General features: G+C 37.6%; 2 protein-coding genes across 3 annotated transcripts in view; both read left to right on the top strand.

Annotated features, from left to right (window-relative positions):
* The window catches only part of KLHL8 (kelch like family member 8), a 73,412-nt gene that overhangs the window by 2,547 nt on the left and 53,628 nt on the right, over positions 1–17,237 (top strand). The window lies entirely within an intron of this gene.
* Positions 1,219–4,510, top strand: LOC118353075 (60S ribosomal protein L21-like). Its single transcript, XM_035709574.2, has one exon. It carries the CDS (start codon positions 3,988–3,990, stop codon positions 4,468–4,470), a length of 483 nt encoding a protein of 160 aa, XP_035565467.2. The 5' UTR covers positions 1,219–3,987; the 3' UTR covers positions 4,471–4,510.

The raw sequence follows: 17,237 nt of genomic DNA, 5'->3' as shown, positions 1-17,237 counted from the left end.
TCTGAGGGGTTTGTGTGGAAGTATCAGGATATAATAATGTAGTAAGTAAGCTCAGTTCTGGAACTAGACACCCTTGAATTAGAATCCAACTCTCCATTTGTTGGCTGTGTGACCAGGGCACATTATTTTCTGAACCTCCATTTTGTTAGCTGTAAAAGAGAGAAAAATATTGTTATAATAATGTGAAATCATTTTATAAATTCTAATATACTATAATTATTGATATCACTAGTTACATGCTGTATTTTAAAATGCTGCCAGTAGGGGATCCCTGGGTGGCGCAGCGGTTTGGCGCCTGCCTTTGGCCCAGGGTGCGAACCTGGAGACCCGGGATCGAATCCCACGTCAGGCTCCCGGTGCATGGAGCCTGCTTCTCCCTCTGCCTATATCTCTGTCTCTCTCTCTCTCTCTCTGTGACTATCATAAATAAATAAAATGCTGCCAGTATAATTTATTTTCAGGTGAATACTGCTTAAGTAAATACTGTCAAACTTTTATTTTTTTTAAGAGCTAGCTTTACCAGAGAATTCATTGTCTGGTTATGAAGGATTTAGTTGGTTCTTATGAGTCAGAGATAAAATTATGAGAGTCAAAGGTACCTCAGGAAAAATGTGTATTTTATCTCTCTGGCTCTTAACCTGATATGTGGGTGTGCCCATAGTCTTACAAGACTCTGTGAACTCTGTATATCTGTACTTTGTGGGGAGAAGACCCATAGCTTTCAACAGCTGTTCAAAAGGGGTTCATGGATGACCCCCCTACCCCCCCCCACAAAGTTCTAAGAACTATTAGTATCAGTTATGTAGGCAGGCTTCTTTACTAAACATTTTGTAAATTATTATTATTATTTTTGAGTAGGTTCCATGCCCAGTGTGGAGCCCAACTTTAAAGAAACTCAAACTTACAACCCAAGATCAAGACCTGAGCTGAGATCAAGAGTCAGATGTTTGACTGAGCCGCCCAGGCACCCCTTGCAGATTGTTTTTAATATTAGTTTTTTTTTTTTTTTTTTTTTTTGAGAAGGTAATTTCTGAACCACCATGAGTGCCTGTTTTTCTTCCAGAACTGGAAGTTGATATTTATGATATACTATGTTAACATGAATAACAGTGCTGCTTCTTCTATGTGGAGATGACATTACTGATTAATCCATTATTGTTAGGCAGATACTGTTCATTCCTCCCCTTCCCTTTAGTGTTTATGGGCAATAGAATATGTGGCAAGGAATGACACCCTACTATAATCCAGCGTGTTAGAATATTATTTTGAAATGGTAAAAGGTAATTTGATTTCCTTAATCTAAAATTTGAACATTTTTTCTTTTCTCAACAGAACACTTTTCTCAACAGAACACTAAAGAGAATTAAGTATCTTGTCTTCCAAAGTAGATAATGGTATTTACATAGTGTATTTGTTGTCATACAATATTTCTTTCTGAATAGCATAGAGTGTAATGTTTTATTAATTCTTAATTAATGATTATTTTGGCTTTCAGTGTTTCTGGTTTGGAAAGAAAATTGACAATCTGCTTATGTAGGTCAGATTATTATGTAGGTTAGATTATAATTTGTAATTTTATTTTTTTAATTTTTATTTATTTATTTTTAAAGATTATTTATTTATTTATGATAGACATAGAGAGAAAGAGGCAGAGACACAGGCAGAGGAAGAAGCAGGCTCCATGCCGGGAGCCCGACGCGGGACTCGATCCCAGGACTCCAGGATCACGCCCTGGGCCAAAGGCAGGCGTCAAACCGTCGAGCCACCCAGGGATCCCCAATTTGTAATCTTATTTTATTCCTTTTAAAGATTCTATTTATTCATTTGTGAGAGAGAGAAAGAGACCAAGAACGTAACATGCAGGGGGAGAGGCAGAGGGAGAGGGAGAAGCAGACTCCTCACTGAGCTGGGAGCCACCAGACGTGGGGCTGGATCCCAGGACCCTAACATCATGACCCGAGCTGAAGGCAGATACTTAAGCATCTGAGCCACCCAGGTGCCCCTAATTTATAATTTTCTAACATTGAAGATTAATCTTATTTGCATTTGGGGAATTTTAGAGTTAGGTTAGAGTTCTAAATTTGGGTTCATTCATGTAATAAAGTTTAGAAGTAAGCTATATCAGACTGTCCTGTGTTTCTTGTTAGTATTGGGTTGCTGGGCTCTGAGGCTTTAACATTTTTTTTTAATTTTTATTTATTTATGATAGTCATCACACACAGAGAGAGAGAGGCAGAGACACAGGCAGAAGGAGAAGCAGGCTCCATGCACCGGGAGCCCGATGTGGGATTCGATCCCGGGTCTCCAGAATCGCGCCCTAGGCCAAAGGCAGGCGCCAAACCACTGCGCCACCCAGGGATCCCGGCTCTGAGGCTTTACAGTATAAAGCCAACTTCTCTTCTGTATCAGTTACCAGTAGCATTCACAAGGCCTGGAGTATGAGGAGAACTAAGTGATGCAGCACAAACTTAGAAACAAACCTATGCACCAGAGTAATGTTTTTTGGTCTTTTTCCTTGAGGTCTTTTTTTTTCCCCTTTGATATTGGTCAGTATTTTCTTTTTTTTTTTTAATTTTTATTTATTTATGATAGTCACACACAGAGAGAGAGAGAGAGGCAGAGACATAGGCATAGGGAGAAGCAGGCTCCATGCACCCGGACCCCGATGTGGGATTCGATCCCGGGTCTCCAGGATCGCGCCCTGGGCCAAAGGCAGGCACTAAACCGCTGCGCCACCCAGGGATCCCTGGTCAGTATTTTCATTTGAATTGGAAAGTTTTTCTGAGCCCACGTTCTAAGTCAATACTTGGGAATTTATGGAATAAAGTAACAGAACTCCGTTAGGCTCTCTAGGTTTGCTTTTTATAAGATTAGTCTGAGAGGGCCTATGTAAATCTTAAAGATCAGTTAGAGGTGAATGCCAGCATTTGCATAGTACTTTATGTGTACAGGATAAGTCACTATGCTGCATCTTTAGTTATTTTAATGCCAAGGATTGCTTATTACTTTAAAAATGAAAGTTTGAGTTAAATTAATTAGCTATAATTTAAAAAGAGGAATCATTTCAAGAAAAATTTTACTTATGAGGAAACTATCATTGTAAGAAGATCTGTGATTTTACATGTTTTCTCCTACCCTTGAACTTAAAAAAAAAAAATCAGACATTTCCTGTATGGGGATTTTATAATACCCCTATATTAGTTCTTAAAAGTCATTTGTATGTGCCATACAGAGATACAGTTAAGGTCCTCTTTGGCCTTGTGGTAAGGATTTTGGCTTGTAGTCAGGCAGTCCTGTGTTGAGTCCTGGGCATTGCCACTTAATTGCTGTGTGACCTTGGGTAGGTTTCCTAGTTTCTCTGACCCTCATTATCCACAACTGTAAATATAGGAGTAATACCTCTTTAGGTTGTTCATTGAAATGAACAAATGTTAAATATCTAAGTAAAATAATAGCAGGTACTTACATAGTTTATATGCCAGACAATTTATTAACTGGCTTAATAATTGTAACAATCCTATAAAGTTGATACTGTTATTTTCCACATTTTTTCAGATGAAGAAATGGAGGCTAATGAAAGGTTGGTTATAGAACTTTACCAGAGTCATACAGCTAGTAAGTAAATAGTAAGCACTCAAAGCTGACTGCTATCATTTAAAAACAAAAATCAAAGCCATAGGAACTTAGGAGTAGTATAGCCAGCCCTTGTCTTTTGCTTTAGTGAAAAATGCATTTGAATATAGATCATTATAAAGCATATTTTATTTGTTTGCTGGAAAGAAATGTTGATTGGAGTATTGTGTTCCTGACCAAAGCTTCAGGATTGTGTAATTTATAAAAGTAATAATGTTCAGTTATTGAATGCTTATTATATACCAGATATAGGGTTAAATACTTTATATATTATTACTTTGCTTAAAGTAAAAAAAAAAAAGTTTTATTAATTTAAGTACTCCCTTTGCGGCCATCTTCCAGTAATTCGCCAAAATGACCAACACAAAGGGAAAGAGGAGAGGTACCCGCTATATGTTCTCTAGGCCTTTTAGAAAACATGGAGTTGTTCCTTTGGCCACATACATGCGAATCTATAAGAAAGGTGATATTGTGGACATCAAGGGAATGGGCACTGTTCAAAAAGGAATGCCCCACAAATGTTACCATGGCAAAACTGGAAGGGTCTACAATGTTACTCAGCATGCTGCTGGCATTGTTGTAAACAAACAAGTTAAGGGCAAGATTCTTGCCAAGAGAATTAATGTCCGCATTGAGCATATTAAACACTCAAAGAGCCGAGATAGCTTCCTGAAACGTGTGAAGGAAAATGATCAGAAAAAGAAGGAAGCCAAAGAGAAAGGTACTTGGGTCCAACTGAAGCGCCAGCCTGCCCCACCCAGAGAAGCACACTTTGTGAGAACCAATGGAAAGGAGCCTGAACTGCTGGAACCCATTCCCTATGAATTCATGGCATGATAACTGTAAAGAAAGTAAAAGACCTCAGGATTGTAAAAAAAAAAGTACTCCCTTTGTCCAACAGGACTCAAAAACTCAAAAATCCCAAGATCAGGAGTTACATGCTCTTCTGACTGAGCCAGACACCCCTATTATCACTTCATTTAAACTTCACAACAACCTTATAAGAAAGCTGAAGCTCAGAGTGATTTTAAGTGAGTGACTTGTCCAAGGCTAATAGCTAATAAAGAATCCGAAAACTGTCTGATCCGAAAATCTGCTATTAATCACTAGTTTATGTGCCTTGTGTTAGGATACGGCTAACAGATTTCTCTAAAAATCAAGGCAACCAGGGTGCCTGGGTGGCTTAGTCAGTTAAGCATCAGACTCTTTGATTTTGGCTAAGAGGCTAAGATTATGATCTCAAGGTTGTGGGATGGAGCTCTGCTTGGGGCTCTGTGCTCAGCATGGAGTCTCCTTGAGATTCTCTCCCTTTCTCTCTGCCCCTCCCCACTATATGCATGTATACTTTCTCCCAAATAAATAAGTAAATCCTCAAAAAATACATAAAAATAAAGGGAACAGTGTAGGGAATTTTATTTTTTATTTTATTTTTTTAAGATTTATTTATTTATTCATGAGAGACATAGAGAGAGGCAGAGACCTAAGCAGAGCGAGAAACAGGCTCTTCACAGGAGCCCGATGCGGGACTCAATCCCGGATTTCAGGATCACGACCTGAGCCAAAGGCAGCTGCCCAACAGCTGAGCCACCCAGATGTCCCGGGAATTTTAAATAGGGAAAAAAAATTCCTCTCATCGTTTAGAACTAAACAGTGGTTACTTAAAGCTAGGTTTTTATAGGCCAAACTCAGCTTGCTCTCACTTTTCTAAATAAAATTTTGTCAGAACACAGCCACAGTCATTTCTCTATGTATTGTTTCTGGCTACTTTCATACTACTATGGCATAGTTGAGTGATCATGAAAGAGACTGTATGGCTCACAGAGCCTAAAATGTTTATTATTTGGCCCATCACAGAAAAAGATTACTGATCCATGACCCATCCAATCCTATTCTTTTATAAATGAACAGACTTGGAGAGATTAGGTAACTTCCCAAAAATGTATCTAGCTAAAATCCAATTATCCTGATACCAAAGTCAATGTTATTTTTGCTAAACCATGCTACCTCTTTTTATTGTTATTTTTAATTTTAAGTTCGACTTATTTATTTTAGAGAAAGCACAGAAGTGGGAGGGGCAGAGGGAGAGGGAGCAAGAATCTGAAGCAGATTCTGCTGAGTGTGGAGCCTGACATGGGGCTCGATATCACAACCCTGAGATCATGACTTAAGCTGAAACAAGAGTTGAACCCTTAACCAACTATGCCACCAAGGCACCCTTATTTTTACTTTTTAAAAGTTTTAATTTATTTATTCATTTAAATAATTACTGCAATGAACAGGGGACTCAAACTCACAACCTCAAGATCGAGTCACATGCTCTTCCAACTGAGCCAGCCAGGTGCCCCATGCTACCTCTTTTTAAGTTCTATAAAATCAATAGCTCTATCTTATGGTCATTATGTAAGGGACTTTAAAGCATTATAAAATGTTTATGACCTATAAGAATATTTAGCCTAGTTATAAAGTAGTGTAGTATAGGTACTATACCTACCACATATACATCTTTAGAAAGTAGAGATCATACAGCTTGCATCCAGTTTTCTTTTTTCCTTACTTTTCCATTATTAATGGAATTTTTCTTACACTATTCATGGAATTTTTTAAGCAATGAAGTGATATCAGATTTGAATTTGGGAATGAAAACTGGCAGCAATCGGAAGGATGCACTCATGAAAGAAGAGGCTGTTGGGAGTTATAATCATAGCTGTGAGTTGTGGCCTGGGACTAACGTGGTATTGCTGGAGAAGCAGGACCAACAATATGAGAGGAATTGAGGAAGTAAAATGTACAGAACTTTGTTATAGTGGGTGAAGTCGAGTGGGAATTTTGAGTACATGGGAGCTTTCACATTCAGTGGGAAGCTTTGATCATCCAGGCTAGTTTGGGCTCTCCTATAACATCCAGTATATCTCTATACTACTGCCTTTACCACATTATTATTATCATCTGTTTTTGTACTATTGGGATAATTCAGGCTCATTAATGGTAGGAATTATGTCATGTCTTATCCATGTAATTTCAGGGGAGATTTATCTTAGATAAACCTTTTAAAGATTAGATTATTTTGTGCATGCATTTTTTTAAAAAATGAAAATAGAAGAGATAGGTTAAGGTGTTCATAAATTTCTTCATATTTAGAGTCTGATTCTTTTGAAGCAGCTTTATCTCTAGAGCCATTTGTTTTTCCACATACCATAATCTCCTGCTGCATCTGGGGGATAGATGATGCAGCATTTAGATGTGCTCTGTCATCATTATTCCAATTTTGTCACCATTCTTCCAATTCTGATGCAGGTGTTTATTTGCTTGGTGTGTGATACACATTCTTTTTGCTTGGATCTTCATAGCAAAATACAACATTCTCTGGTTGCAGATAGCTGCCTTTCTGAGTCTTACGAAGTAATGCTTCTCTCTGTGGTGAAAGACCAGTTTGTGAACCAATATTTTTATAACAGACAACAAAAATTAATTACTAGAAAAATGAAAAAATGGTTGTACAAAATATAAACTTTAATTTTTCATTAGATTCAAAGAGCATAAAATTATTCTGTCAAATACAAATTTCCTGTAAGAGTTTCTAAACACCCCATTTTTGTACTTACCTCATTGCAGACCTGAAACAAAAATTGTGGACCAGACTCACTTTGAATAGCTCTATAAACCACTTGGTTGTTGCTTTTCATATTCATCTTTGAATTGCCATAACCTATAACATGTAATGACTGATTAAATATATCTTGTAAGACAAGTGCTTTTCCCCCTTAACACTGACAATATTTCTATTTTCTATTTTTATTGCAATTTCTTGAAATGTGATTATAAAACCATATGACTTACATACACACACACACACACACACACACATATATATATATATATATATATGTTGGTTTATGTGCTTCCCTTGTGAAAATAAAACGAAGTTTCCATACTCCTGGTAGAAGACTGAATCTTGTATAGACATGGTGACTGTTAGTCACTCAAACCAGTTTCAAACCTGCTTAACTGAATAAATTACAGTTCCTTTGGGGTGCCTGGGTGGCTTGATTTGTTGAGCATCTGCCTTTGGCTTGAGTCATGGTCCTGGAGTCCTGGGATCCAGCCCAAAATCAGGCTCACTGCTGAGTGAGGAGCTTGCTTCTCCCTCTCCCCTTGCTGTTCCCCCTGCTTGTACATGTACACACACTATTCTCTCTGTCAAATAAAATATTTTTTAAAAGAGGAAAAAAGTTACAGTTCTTTAGAATTGTTTTTAAGTCAGTGTAATTAACCAACAGCAACCTGCCTTAGTGAACAAGATTTTGCAAGCCAGCCATGCTTCAGAGCCTCTGAAAATTCACCAATTCCTGGACTCCACATTTCCTCCTAAACCCTATGTATGACTAGCAATCTTGCCTGACCAGCATAGCTCTCGTAAGGAAGTAATTATTATTTAGTTTTGTGTTTTTTGTTTCATTTCAGATGTTGAATGGGGAATACCTTTCACACTTAGAAAAAAATATTGGTAAATTTATTTTTTAGTAGGCTTTATATTTTGAGTCAAAATATTTTTTTATATTTTGAGTCATTTTTTTATCTTTAAGTGCAACCCTGTGACTTCTATGACATTCTTAAACAAAACTATTAAGTAATAGAGTCCCTACCTAAGAGAGGGTTCATACATTTTATTCACATACTTAGGTAAAATTCAAGTCTTTTTAAACATTTTTTAATTTTTAGGAGTACCTCGGTGGGCAGTGTTAAGTATCTGATTCTTGGTTTTGGCTTAGGTTGTGATCTCAGGGTTGTGGGATTGAGCCTCAAATGGCGTTCCATGCTCAGCTTGGAGTCTGCTTAAGATTCTTTATTCTTCTTCTTTTTTTTAAAGATTTTATTTATTTATTCATTAGAGACATAGAGAGAGAGAGAGAGAGAGGCAGAGACACAGGCAGAGGGAGAAGCAGGCTCCGTGCAGGGATCCCAACGTGGGACTAGATCCTGGGTCTTCAGGATCCCGCCCTAGGCTGAAGGCAGTGCTAAACCGTTGAGCCCCCAGGGCTGCCCAGATTCTTTCTTCCTCTGTCCCTCTACTCTTCTGAAAATGAATAAATCTTTTAAAATGAAATATTTATATATTTTTTTACAACTTTATACTAGACTTCCCAATTATTATGACTATAAATTATGTGGACTAGTTCAACAAATGAATATAGTAGTGAAATATTAATAGAAAGCCTTCTTATAAAACAGACTCCAAAATTGAAACATCTTACAAAGTATTCAGTGCAGTGAAAATGTTTTTTATAGGCTCTGGAAATGACACTAGTATTTAACAAGCAGACTTTGATAACAATTGTATCTGATACATGGTAATGCTAAGAAAAACTTTTGTTTTTTAAATCACAGAAGTAAATTGCTAGAAGTCATGTATTCCTTGACTAAATAGGAACTATTGTAACTGTAATCCAGTTGGTTAAAGCAGCAACTTCTTCTTTAATAATTATGGACTGCTTGATTTAAAATTTAAAATCTCTGTTCTTTGCTTTTGTAAATAAAAGTGAAATAATGAGTATAGCCTATCAGATACTGTATAAAGTGTAATATTTTGTATCTTCTTAAAATCTTCACCTAACTGAATCATAAGGAGTACAAACTACAGTTATCTTATTTATTTTAAACTACAGTTATTTTAAGGAATGAATGAATCTAGACTTTCTGGAACAGGAGCTTGGGAAGATGATGGAGTAGGAGGATTCTGAGCACTCCTCCCATGGACACATCAGAGTGTAACTACATAAAGTTCAACTCACTTTGAAAATAACCTGAAGACTACCAGAAGAGCTGTTCAACAGCTAAAGACATAAAGAAAAGGTCACATTGAGAAGGGTAGGAGGAGCAGAGATGTGGCTGGGAACCAAACCTCCACTCAGTGGGAGGGATATCACAAGCCTGGAGATCCTCCCTGAGGAGTGAAAGGATTAAGCCCCATGTTGGGTACCCCATACCCTGTAGATCTGTACTGAGAAAATGAGCCTCCTTACCATCTGGCTTTGAAAATCATCAGGGCTTAATTCTAGGAGAGCTGGAGGGCTATAGAAAATTGAGACTCTTCTTTTAAAGGGCTAGTACTCTATATTACTCTCTCTGAGAACAAACACAGAGGCAGTAGTTTGAAAAGTGCCTAGTTTATATGTGAAGGAGATTTTTTGACTAATTTTAGAGAATGTGTTGGAGAGGTTGAGATACGTTGGAATTTTCTCTGGGAATGGAAGTGTAGACAGGCATCATTTTTCTTATCCTCCTTCAGCCTAACTGGCCCAAAGCTGGGGGGGGGGGGGCGGGGAGCCAGTTCTGATACTGCCTATCATTCTCTTGCAGATCTACCCAACCCAATCTTCAGGTGTACCTCCAAAGCAGCTGCCACTCTGCCATATCAAGCAGGCATCCTTGGTGTCTCCCCCTCCCCCCAAAGCAACTGCTGCCCTCTCATATGCAACAGGCATGTCCTCCCAAGTGACTCCTGCCCCAGGTTGGAGAGGCTGAGATCTGTCGGAATTTTCTCTGGGAATGGAAGTATAGACAGGCCTACCTGTCCTGCCTACCAGTACTCCCACAACAGTTGAAGCTAGGCCTCTCAGCCAGCTGTACCAGGGTTTAACCTGACCAACCAGCATGTCCATAGTATCGGCCATTCAACTAGCTGGGCTAGGGGCCAGCTCTGCTCATCAGTATGCCCATGGTGTTGAGGTTAGTCAATACAGTCATCCTGGGTGGGGGCCAGCCCCCACCCACTGGTGTACTTGCAGCAGTCATGGCCCAGTTACATCAGGAGGGCACATGTATCCCATAAAGGTGATGCCCCTGGAGCACCTGGTTCTGGTGACCAGGGGTGGTATTGTGCTACTGGGCCACATAGGAAGCCCTCCACATAAGGCGCTCTACTTTCAAGACAAGGAGACATATCTGATCCACTTGACATAGAAGCAGAGTCAGTCAACATGAGGGGAGAGGGGAATATGTTCCAAATAAAAGAACAAGACAAATCTCAGAAAAAGAAATAAATGAAACATATAAGCAATCTCCCCGATACAGAGTTCAAAGTAACGGTCATAAACAGGCTTGCCAGATTTGAGAGAAGAGTGGATGAATTGAGTGAGGATTTCAACAAAGAGAAAATACAAGAAAGAACCAATCAGAGCTGAAGGATATAATAACTGAAATAATGACACTACAGGGAGTCAACAGAGATTAGAAGATGTAGAATGGATCAGTGATCTGGAAGGTGTGGGAGTGGAAATCATCCAAGTTGAACAGCAAAAAAGAAAAAAGCATTAAAAAAAAATGAGGATAGGTTAAGGAACCTCTGGGACAATATCATGCATACTGACATTTGCATTATAGGGGCTCCAGAAAGAGAGAGAAAATGGCAGAGGACTTATTTATAGAGATGATTGATGAAAACTATCCTAACCTGAGGAAAGAAACAAGCATCCAGGTCCAGGAAGTAGAGAGAGCCTTAAACTAGATGAACCCAAAGAGATCCACACCAAGACATATACTAATTAGAATGTCAAAAATTAAAAATAAAGAGAATCTTAAAAGCAGCAAGGGAAAAGCAACTAGTTACATACAATGGAAAACCAAAGGCCATCAGTTGCTTTTACATCAGAAACTCTTTTTTTTTTTTTTTTTTTCAGCAGAAACTCTTCAGGCCATAAGGGAGTGGTATGATATATTCAGGGGGCTGAAAGGAAAAAAATCTATAACCAATCCACCCAACAAGATCATTCAGAATTGAAGGAGAGTTAAAGAGTTTCCCAGACAAACAAAAGTTGGAATTCATTACCACTAAATCGACCTTACAGGAACTTTTAAAGGGACTTCTTTAAGTGGAAAAGAAAGGCCAAAACTAAAAGTAAGGAAGTCATGAAAGGAAAAAATTCCACTGGTAAAGGCAAACATATAGTAAAGGTAGTATCACTTATAATGCTAGTATGAAGGTTTAAAAGACGGAAGTATTAAGATTATTTAATACTTAATTATTTACAGTAATTAAGAGATATACAAAATTAAGAGATATAAAATATGACAATATAAGCATAAAACATGGAAGGGGAGAATAAAAATGTAGTGCTTTTAGAATGAGTTCAAACTTGTGATTATCGACTTAAAATAGACTGCTATATGCACAGGATGTTAAATATGAACTTCATTATAACCATAAATCAAAATCCTGTAACAGATACATTAAAGATAAAGGAATCCTGGATGCCTGTGTGGCTCAGCAGTTAAACATCTGCCTTCAGCCCAGGGCATGATCCTGGAGACCTGGGATCGAGTCCTGCCTCGGGCTCCCTGCATGGAGCCTGCTTCTCCCTCTGCCTGTATCTCTGCCTCTCTCTCTTCCTGTGTCTCTCATGAATAAAGAAATATAAAATCTTAAAAAAAAAATAAAGATAAAGGAATTCAGTCATACAACTAAAGAAAATCATCAAATCAGAAGGCAAGAGAGCCAGAGAAGAATGGAACAGCGAAGAATTATAAAAACAACCAGAAAACGACAAAACAGCAATAAGTATGTACCTGTCAGTAGTTACTTTTTTTTTTTTTTTAAGATTTATTAGAGCATGCATACATGACTGTGGGAAGGGGCAGAGAGGGAGGGAGAGGGACAGGCAGACTCTGCTGAGCACAGAGCCTGACACAGGGCTCAATCTCATAACCCTGAGATCATGACCTGAACTGAAACCACGAGTTGGCTGCTCAACCTTTTGAGCCACCAGGTACCCCTATTAGTAGTTACTTTAAATGTGAATGAACTAAATGCTCATAAAAAGACATAAGGTGACTGAATAATGAATCAGGATCAGTCATTATGCTACAAGACACTCACTTCACATACAGACTGGAAGTGAAGGGATGCAAAAAGAAACTCCATGCAGGAGTGCTGCTCTCTCTCAAATCTTTTTTTTTTTTTGAAGAATTATTTTAGAGAGAGAGTACATAAGCAGGGGGAGAGGGAAAGGAGAGAAGCAGGCTCCCCCCTGAATGTGGAGCCAGACGTGGGGCTCAGTCTCACAATAGAATCATGACCAGGGCTGAACCCAAGACTCAAGTGCCTAACTAGCTGAGCCACCCAGTCACCCCTCAAATAAATTAGATCTTAAAATATAAATATTTCATGTAAATGGGAGTGAAAGAAAAACTGGAGTAGCAATTCTTGTATCAGACAAAATAGACTTTAAAACAAAGACTGTGTAATGAGACACAGAAGGGTATTACATAATGATAAAGAGCACGATCCAACAAGAAGGTATAACAGTTATGAATATCTATGCACCCAACATAGGAGCACCTAGTTGTATAAAGCAAATATTGACGGTATACAATAATAGTAAGGAATTTAAAACCCCATTCATATCAGTGGGCGGATCATATGGGTTTGAACAACACATTAGACTGGATGGTCTTAGCAAATATATACACAACATTCTATCCAAAAAGGGCAGAGTGCACATGGAACATTTTCCAGGATAGATCGTGTTAGGCTACAAAACAAGTCTCGGTACACTTTTTAAAAGATTATTTATTTATTCATGAGAGACACAGAGAGAGAGGAAGAGACATAGGCAGAGGGAGAAGCAGGCTCCTCGTGGGATGCCTGGGTGGCTCAGCGGTTGAGCATCTGCTTTTGGCTCAGTGTGATCCCAGAGTCCCGGCATCGAGTCCCAAATTGGGCTTCCTGCATGGAGCCTGCTTCCCCCTCTGCCTGTGTCTCTGTCTCTGTCTGTGTCTTTCATGAATAAATAAATAAAATCTTAAAAAAATAAAAAGCAGGCTCCTCACAGGGAGCCTGATGCAGGACTGGATTTCAGGACCCCAGATCATGTGACCTGAGCCAAAGGCAGACGCTCAACCACTGAGCCACCCAAGTGTAGTCTCAATACACTTAAGGTTGAAATCATATCAAGCATCTTTTCTCACCAGTAACAGTATGAACCTAAAAATTAATTACAAGGGAAGAAAAAACTTGAAAAAGCTGAACAATGTGCTACTAAACAACCAATGGGTCAGTGAAGAAATCAAAGAGGAAATAAATACATGGAGATAAAATGGAAACACAAGGCAGATTCTTTGGTATGTGGAAGGTCTGTCTCAAGAACAAGAAAAATCTCAAATAATTTAACCTTATACCTAAAGGAGTTAGAAAAAGAACAAAGCCCAAAATTAGTAGAAGGAAAAAAATAACAAAGATCAGAGCAGAAATAAATGAAATAGAGACTTTAAGAAGTCGTAAAATGGTTAATGAAACTAAGAACTGGTTCTTTGAAACATTAAAATTGACAAACCTTTAGCTAGACTCATCAAGAAGAAAAAAGGAAGACTCAAGTATATAAAATCAGAAATGGAAAAGAAGTTATAACCAACACCACAGAAATACAAATACTTATAATAGACTACTATGGAAACAAATTGGACAACTTAGAAGAAATGGATACATTTCTAGAAACACAATCTTCCAAGACTGAATTAGAAGAAGTAGAAAATCTGGACCTACTGGTTACTGGTAACAAAATTGAATTGATTATCAAACTCCAAACAAATAAAAGTTTCAGACCAGGTCATTTCCCAGGTGAAGTCTGTCAAACATTTGAAGAAGAATTAGTACCTGTTCTTACAACATTTTTCCAAAAAATGGAAGAGGAAGGAGTACTTCTGAATTTATTTTACCAAGCCAGCATTACTCTGATACCCAAACCAGACAGAGACACCACACAAAAAAAGAGAAAATTATAGGCCGTTGTCTTTGATAAACATACATGCAAAAGTCCTCAACAAAATATTACCAAGCCAAGCTCAGTAATACATTAAAGGGATCATTCACCATAGTTAAGTGAGATTTATTCCAGGGATACAAAAATGGTTAATATTCACAGCTCAATCAATGTGATATATCACATTAACAAGATGAAAGATTAAAATCACATGATCATATCAGTAGATGCATAAAAAGCATTTAACAAAATGCAATATTTGTTCTTGATAAAAACTCAGCAAGGTGGGCTTAGAGGGAACATACCTCAACATAATAAAGGCCATATATGAAACATAAGCAGAAGACCTGGATAGACATTTTTTCCAAAGAAGACAGATGGCCCACAGGCACATAAAAAGATGCTCAATACAATTAACCATAAGAGAAATGCAAATTAAAATGGGAATGTAATATCACCTCATACCTGTCAGGATGGCTGTTATCAAAAAGACAAAAAAATGGGCCTTGTAGGTGGCGCAGTTGGTTAAACATCCGACTCTTAGTTTTGGCTCAGATCATGATCTCAGGATTGTGAGATTGAGCCCCATGTTGGGCTCCGCACTCAGCACAGCGTCTGCTTGGGACTCTCTCTCCTCCCTCTGCCCCTCCCCTTTCATATATATGTGCACACTCTTTCTCTCTCTAAAACAAATCTTTTAAAAAAGATAAATAACAAGTCTTGGCAAGGGTATAAAGGAGAATTCTTATGCACTGTTGGTGTAGCCATTATGGAAAACAGTATGGAGGTTCCTCAAAAAATTAAAAATGGAAATACCTATGCACTCCCATGTTTATTGCAGCATTATTTACAATAGCCAAGACATGGAAGCAGCCCTAGTGGCCATCAATAGTGAGTGGATAAAGATGTGGTATAAATAAAGTGGAATATTATTCAGTCATAAAAAACCAAAATCTTGCCATTTGTGACAAACATGGATGGACCTAGAGGATATTATGGTAAGTAAAATAATCAGACAAGACAAATACCATATAATTTCATTTATATTTGGAATCTAAAAAACAAATGAACAAACAAAAAAATTAAAGAAACTCTTAAATACAGAGACCAAGATAGTGGTTGTCAGAGGTGGGGTGGGTGGGACGATTGGTGAAATAGGTGAAGGGAATCAAGAGTTAAAAAATTAAAAAAAAAAAAAAAAAAAAAAGAGTTAAAAAATTTTTTTAAAGATTTTATGTATTCATGAGAGACACAGAGAGAGGGGCAGATACATAGGCAGAGGGAGAAGCAAGGTCCGTGCTGGGAGCCTGATGTAGAACTGGATCCCAGGACCTGGAGATCACGACCTGAGCCAAAGGCAGATGCTCAACCACTGAGCCACCCAGGTGCCCCAAGATTTAAAATTTCCAGTTTTAAAATAAATCATAGGAATGAAAATACAGCATAGGGAATATAGTCAATAATATTGTAATAATTTTGTATGATGATATATGGTAACTACACTTAGTGGTAAGCATTGCATAATGTGTAGAACTGTTGAATCACTATGTTGTACCTGAAACTAATATATATGTCAACTATGCTTCAATTAAAACAAATAATAGAAGAATTAATCTAATAGTACTATTGCTGCCTGTAGTAGGTACTGCAGAAGTGCCATTTGGAGTTCCTCTTTCTACTAAGTACTGTTCTGATTAATGTGCAGTATAAAAGTCACTCTTTGCCTACAAAGATTTTAGCTAGGAGAATAATACAGTCTGAGCTAATACAGTGTTCTGCATAATAGTATTATATGTTGATAGTACATACTAATATGTGATATAGAGTGTAAATACAAGGAAATCAGAAAAAGGAGAACAGAGTGACTTAACATAGTATCTTTATGCGTTAGCCGTTAAGTTTTGTTTTCTGAAATTTATTGTAAGTTGTGTTAAAACATAAAAACACTTTAGTTTTATTATATATTCTCTGCACTGAACCAGTAAAACTATCTGCTTCTGCATGAAATACTTTGTTCTTCAGAATTTATTTTGTTGATTGATAATGACTTTACTAGCACTTAGAGGACAACAACAACAGGAAAAAATGGTCTCACTTCCTGTCTGCTTCAGTGTCATAACACACTATGGTATGATAGAAACATTACCATGGATCATGTCTTTTTTTTTTTTCTTTTTTAATCTCTTATTCTATTGGGGAAGCGAGAGTATCTTATTTTTTTCTTCCTACAGGTCAAAATCTTAGATACATTTTTTAAACATTTTGAGTTAGAGTTTAGGTTGAGTCTTACTTTCACTTAATACAGTCTTTGTGGGATCCCTGGGTGGTGCAGCGATTTGGCGCCTGCCTTTGGCCCAGGGCGTGATCCTGGAGACCCGGGATCAAATCCCACGTCGGGCTCCCGGTGCTTGGAGCCTGCTTCTCCCTCTGCCTATGTCTCTGCCTCTCTCTCTCTCTGTGTGACTATCATAAATAATAAATAAAAGGAAAAAAAAAAAGCCCAAATTAAAAAAAAAAAAATACAGTCTTTGTGAGTTACAAAGTCTGTGAAGCTCCTTAGAAGAGTGAAATGTCAGGATAAATATTCTTTTCCTGCTCTTGTCTTCCTATTTTACTTTATATATTTTTAAAAGTTTAGGACAGACATTGCATTCTTTGAATAGACTGTTTTAAAAGAATTTAATATAGAAAATTTTTGAGATGCTATATCATGCCCAAATCTGATATCAATAAAAAATAATTATATAAAATGGATATTAATGCCCCTTTTCATGGAACAATCTTCTAAGGAAATAGTTTTGTGACAACAATGATAAATTAAGCTGTTCGTAAACAGGAGCTAGAGAGGCT

Source organism: Canis lupus, chromosome 32, assembly GCF_003254725.2.
Source record: "Canis lupus dingo isolate Sandy chromosome 32, ASM325472v2, whole genome shotgun sequence".
NCBI classification, from domain to species: domain Eukaryota; kingdom Metazoa; phylum Chordata; class Mammalia; order Carnivora; family Canidae; genus Canis; species Canis lupus.
The sequence above is the reverse complement of the archived record's forward strand: the minus strand, read 5'-3'. Positions and strand labels throughout refer to the sequence as shown.

Bases quoted from the DNA above. Each gene is read 5' to 3' on its own strand.
- LOC118353075 (XM_035709574.2), top strand. From the start codon at position 3,988: ATGACCAACACAAAGGGAAAGAGGAGAGGTACCCGCTATATGTTCTCT.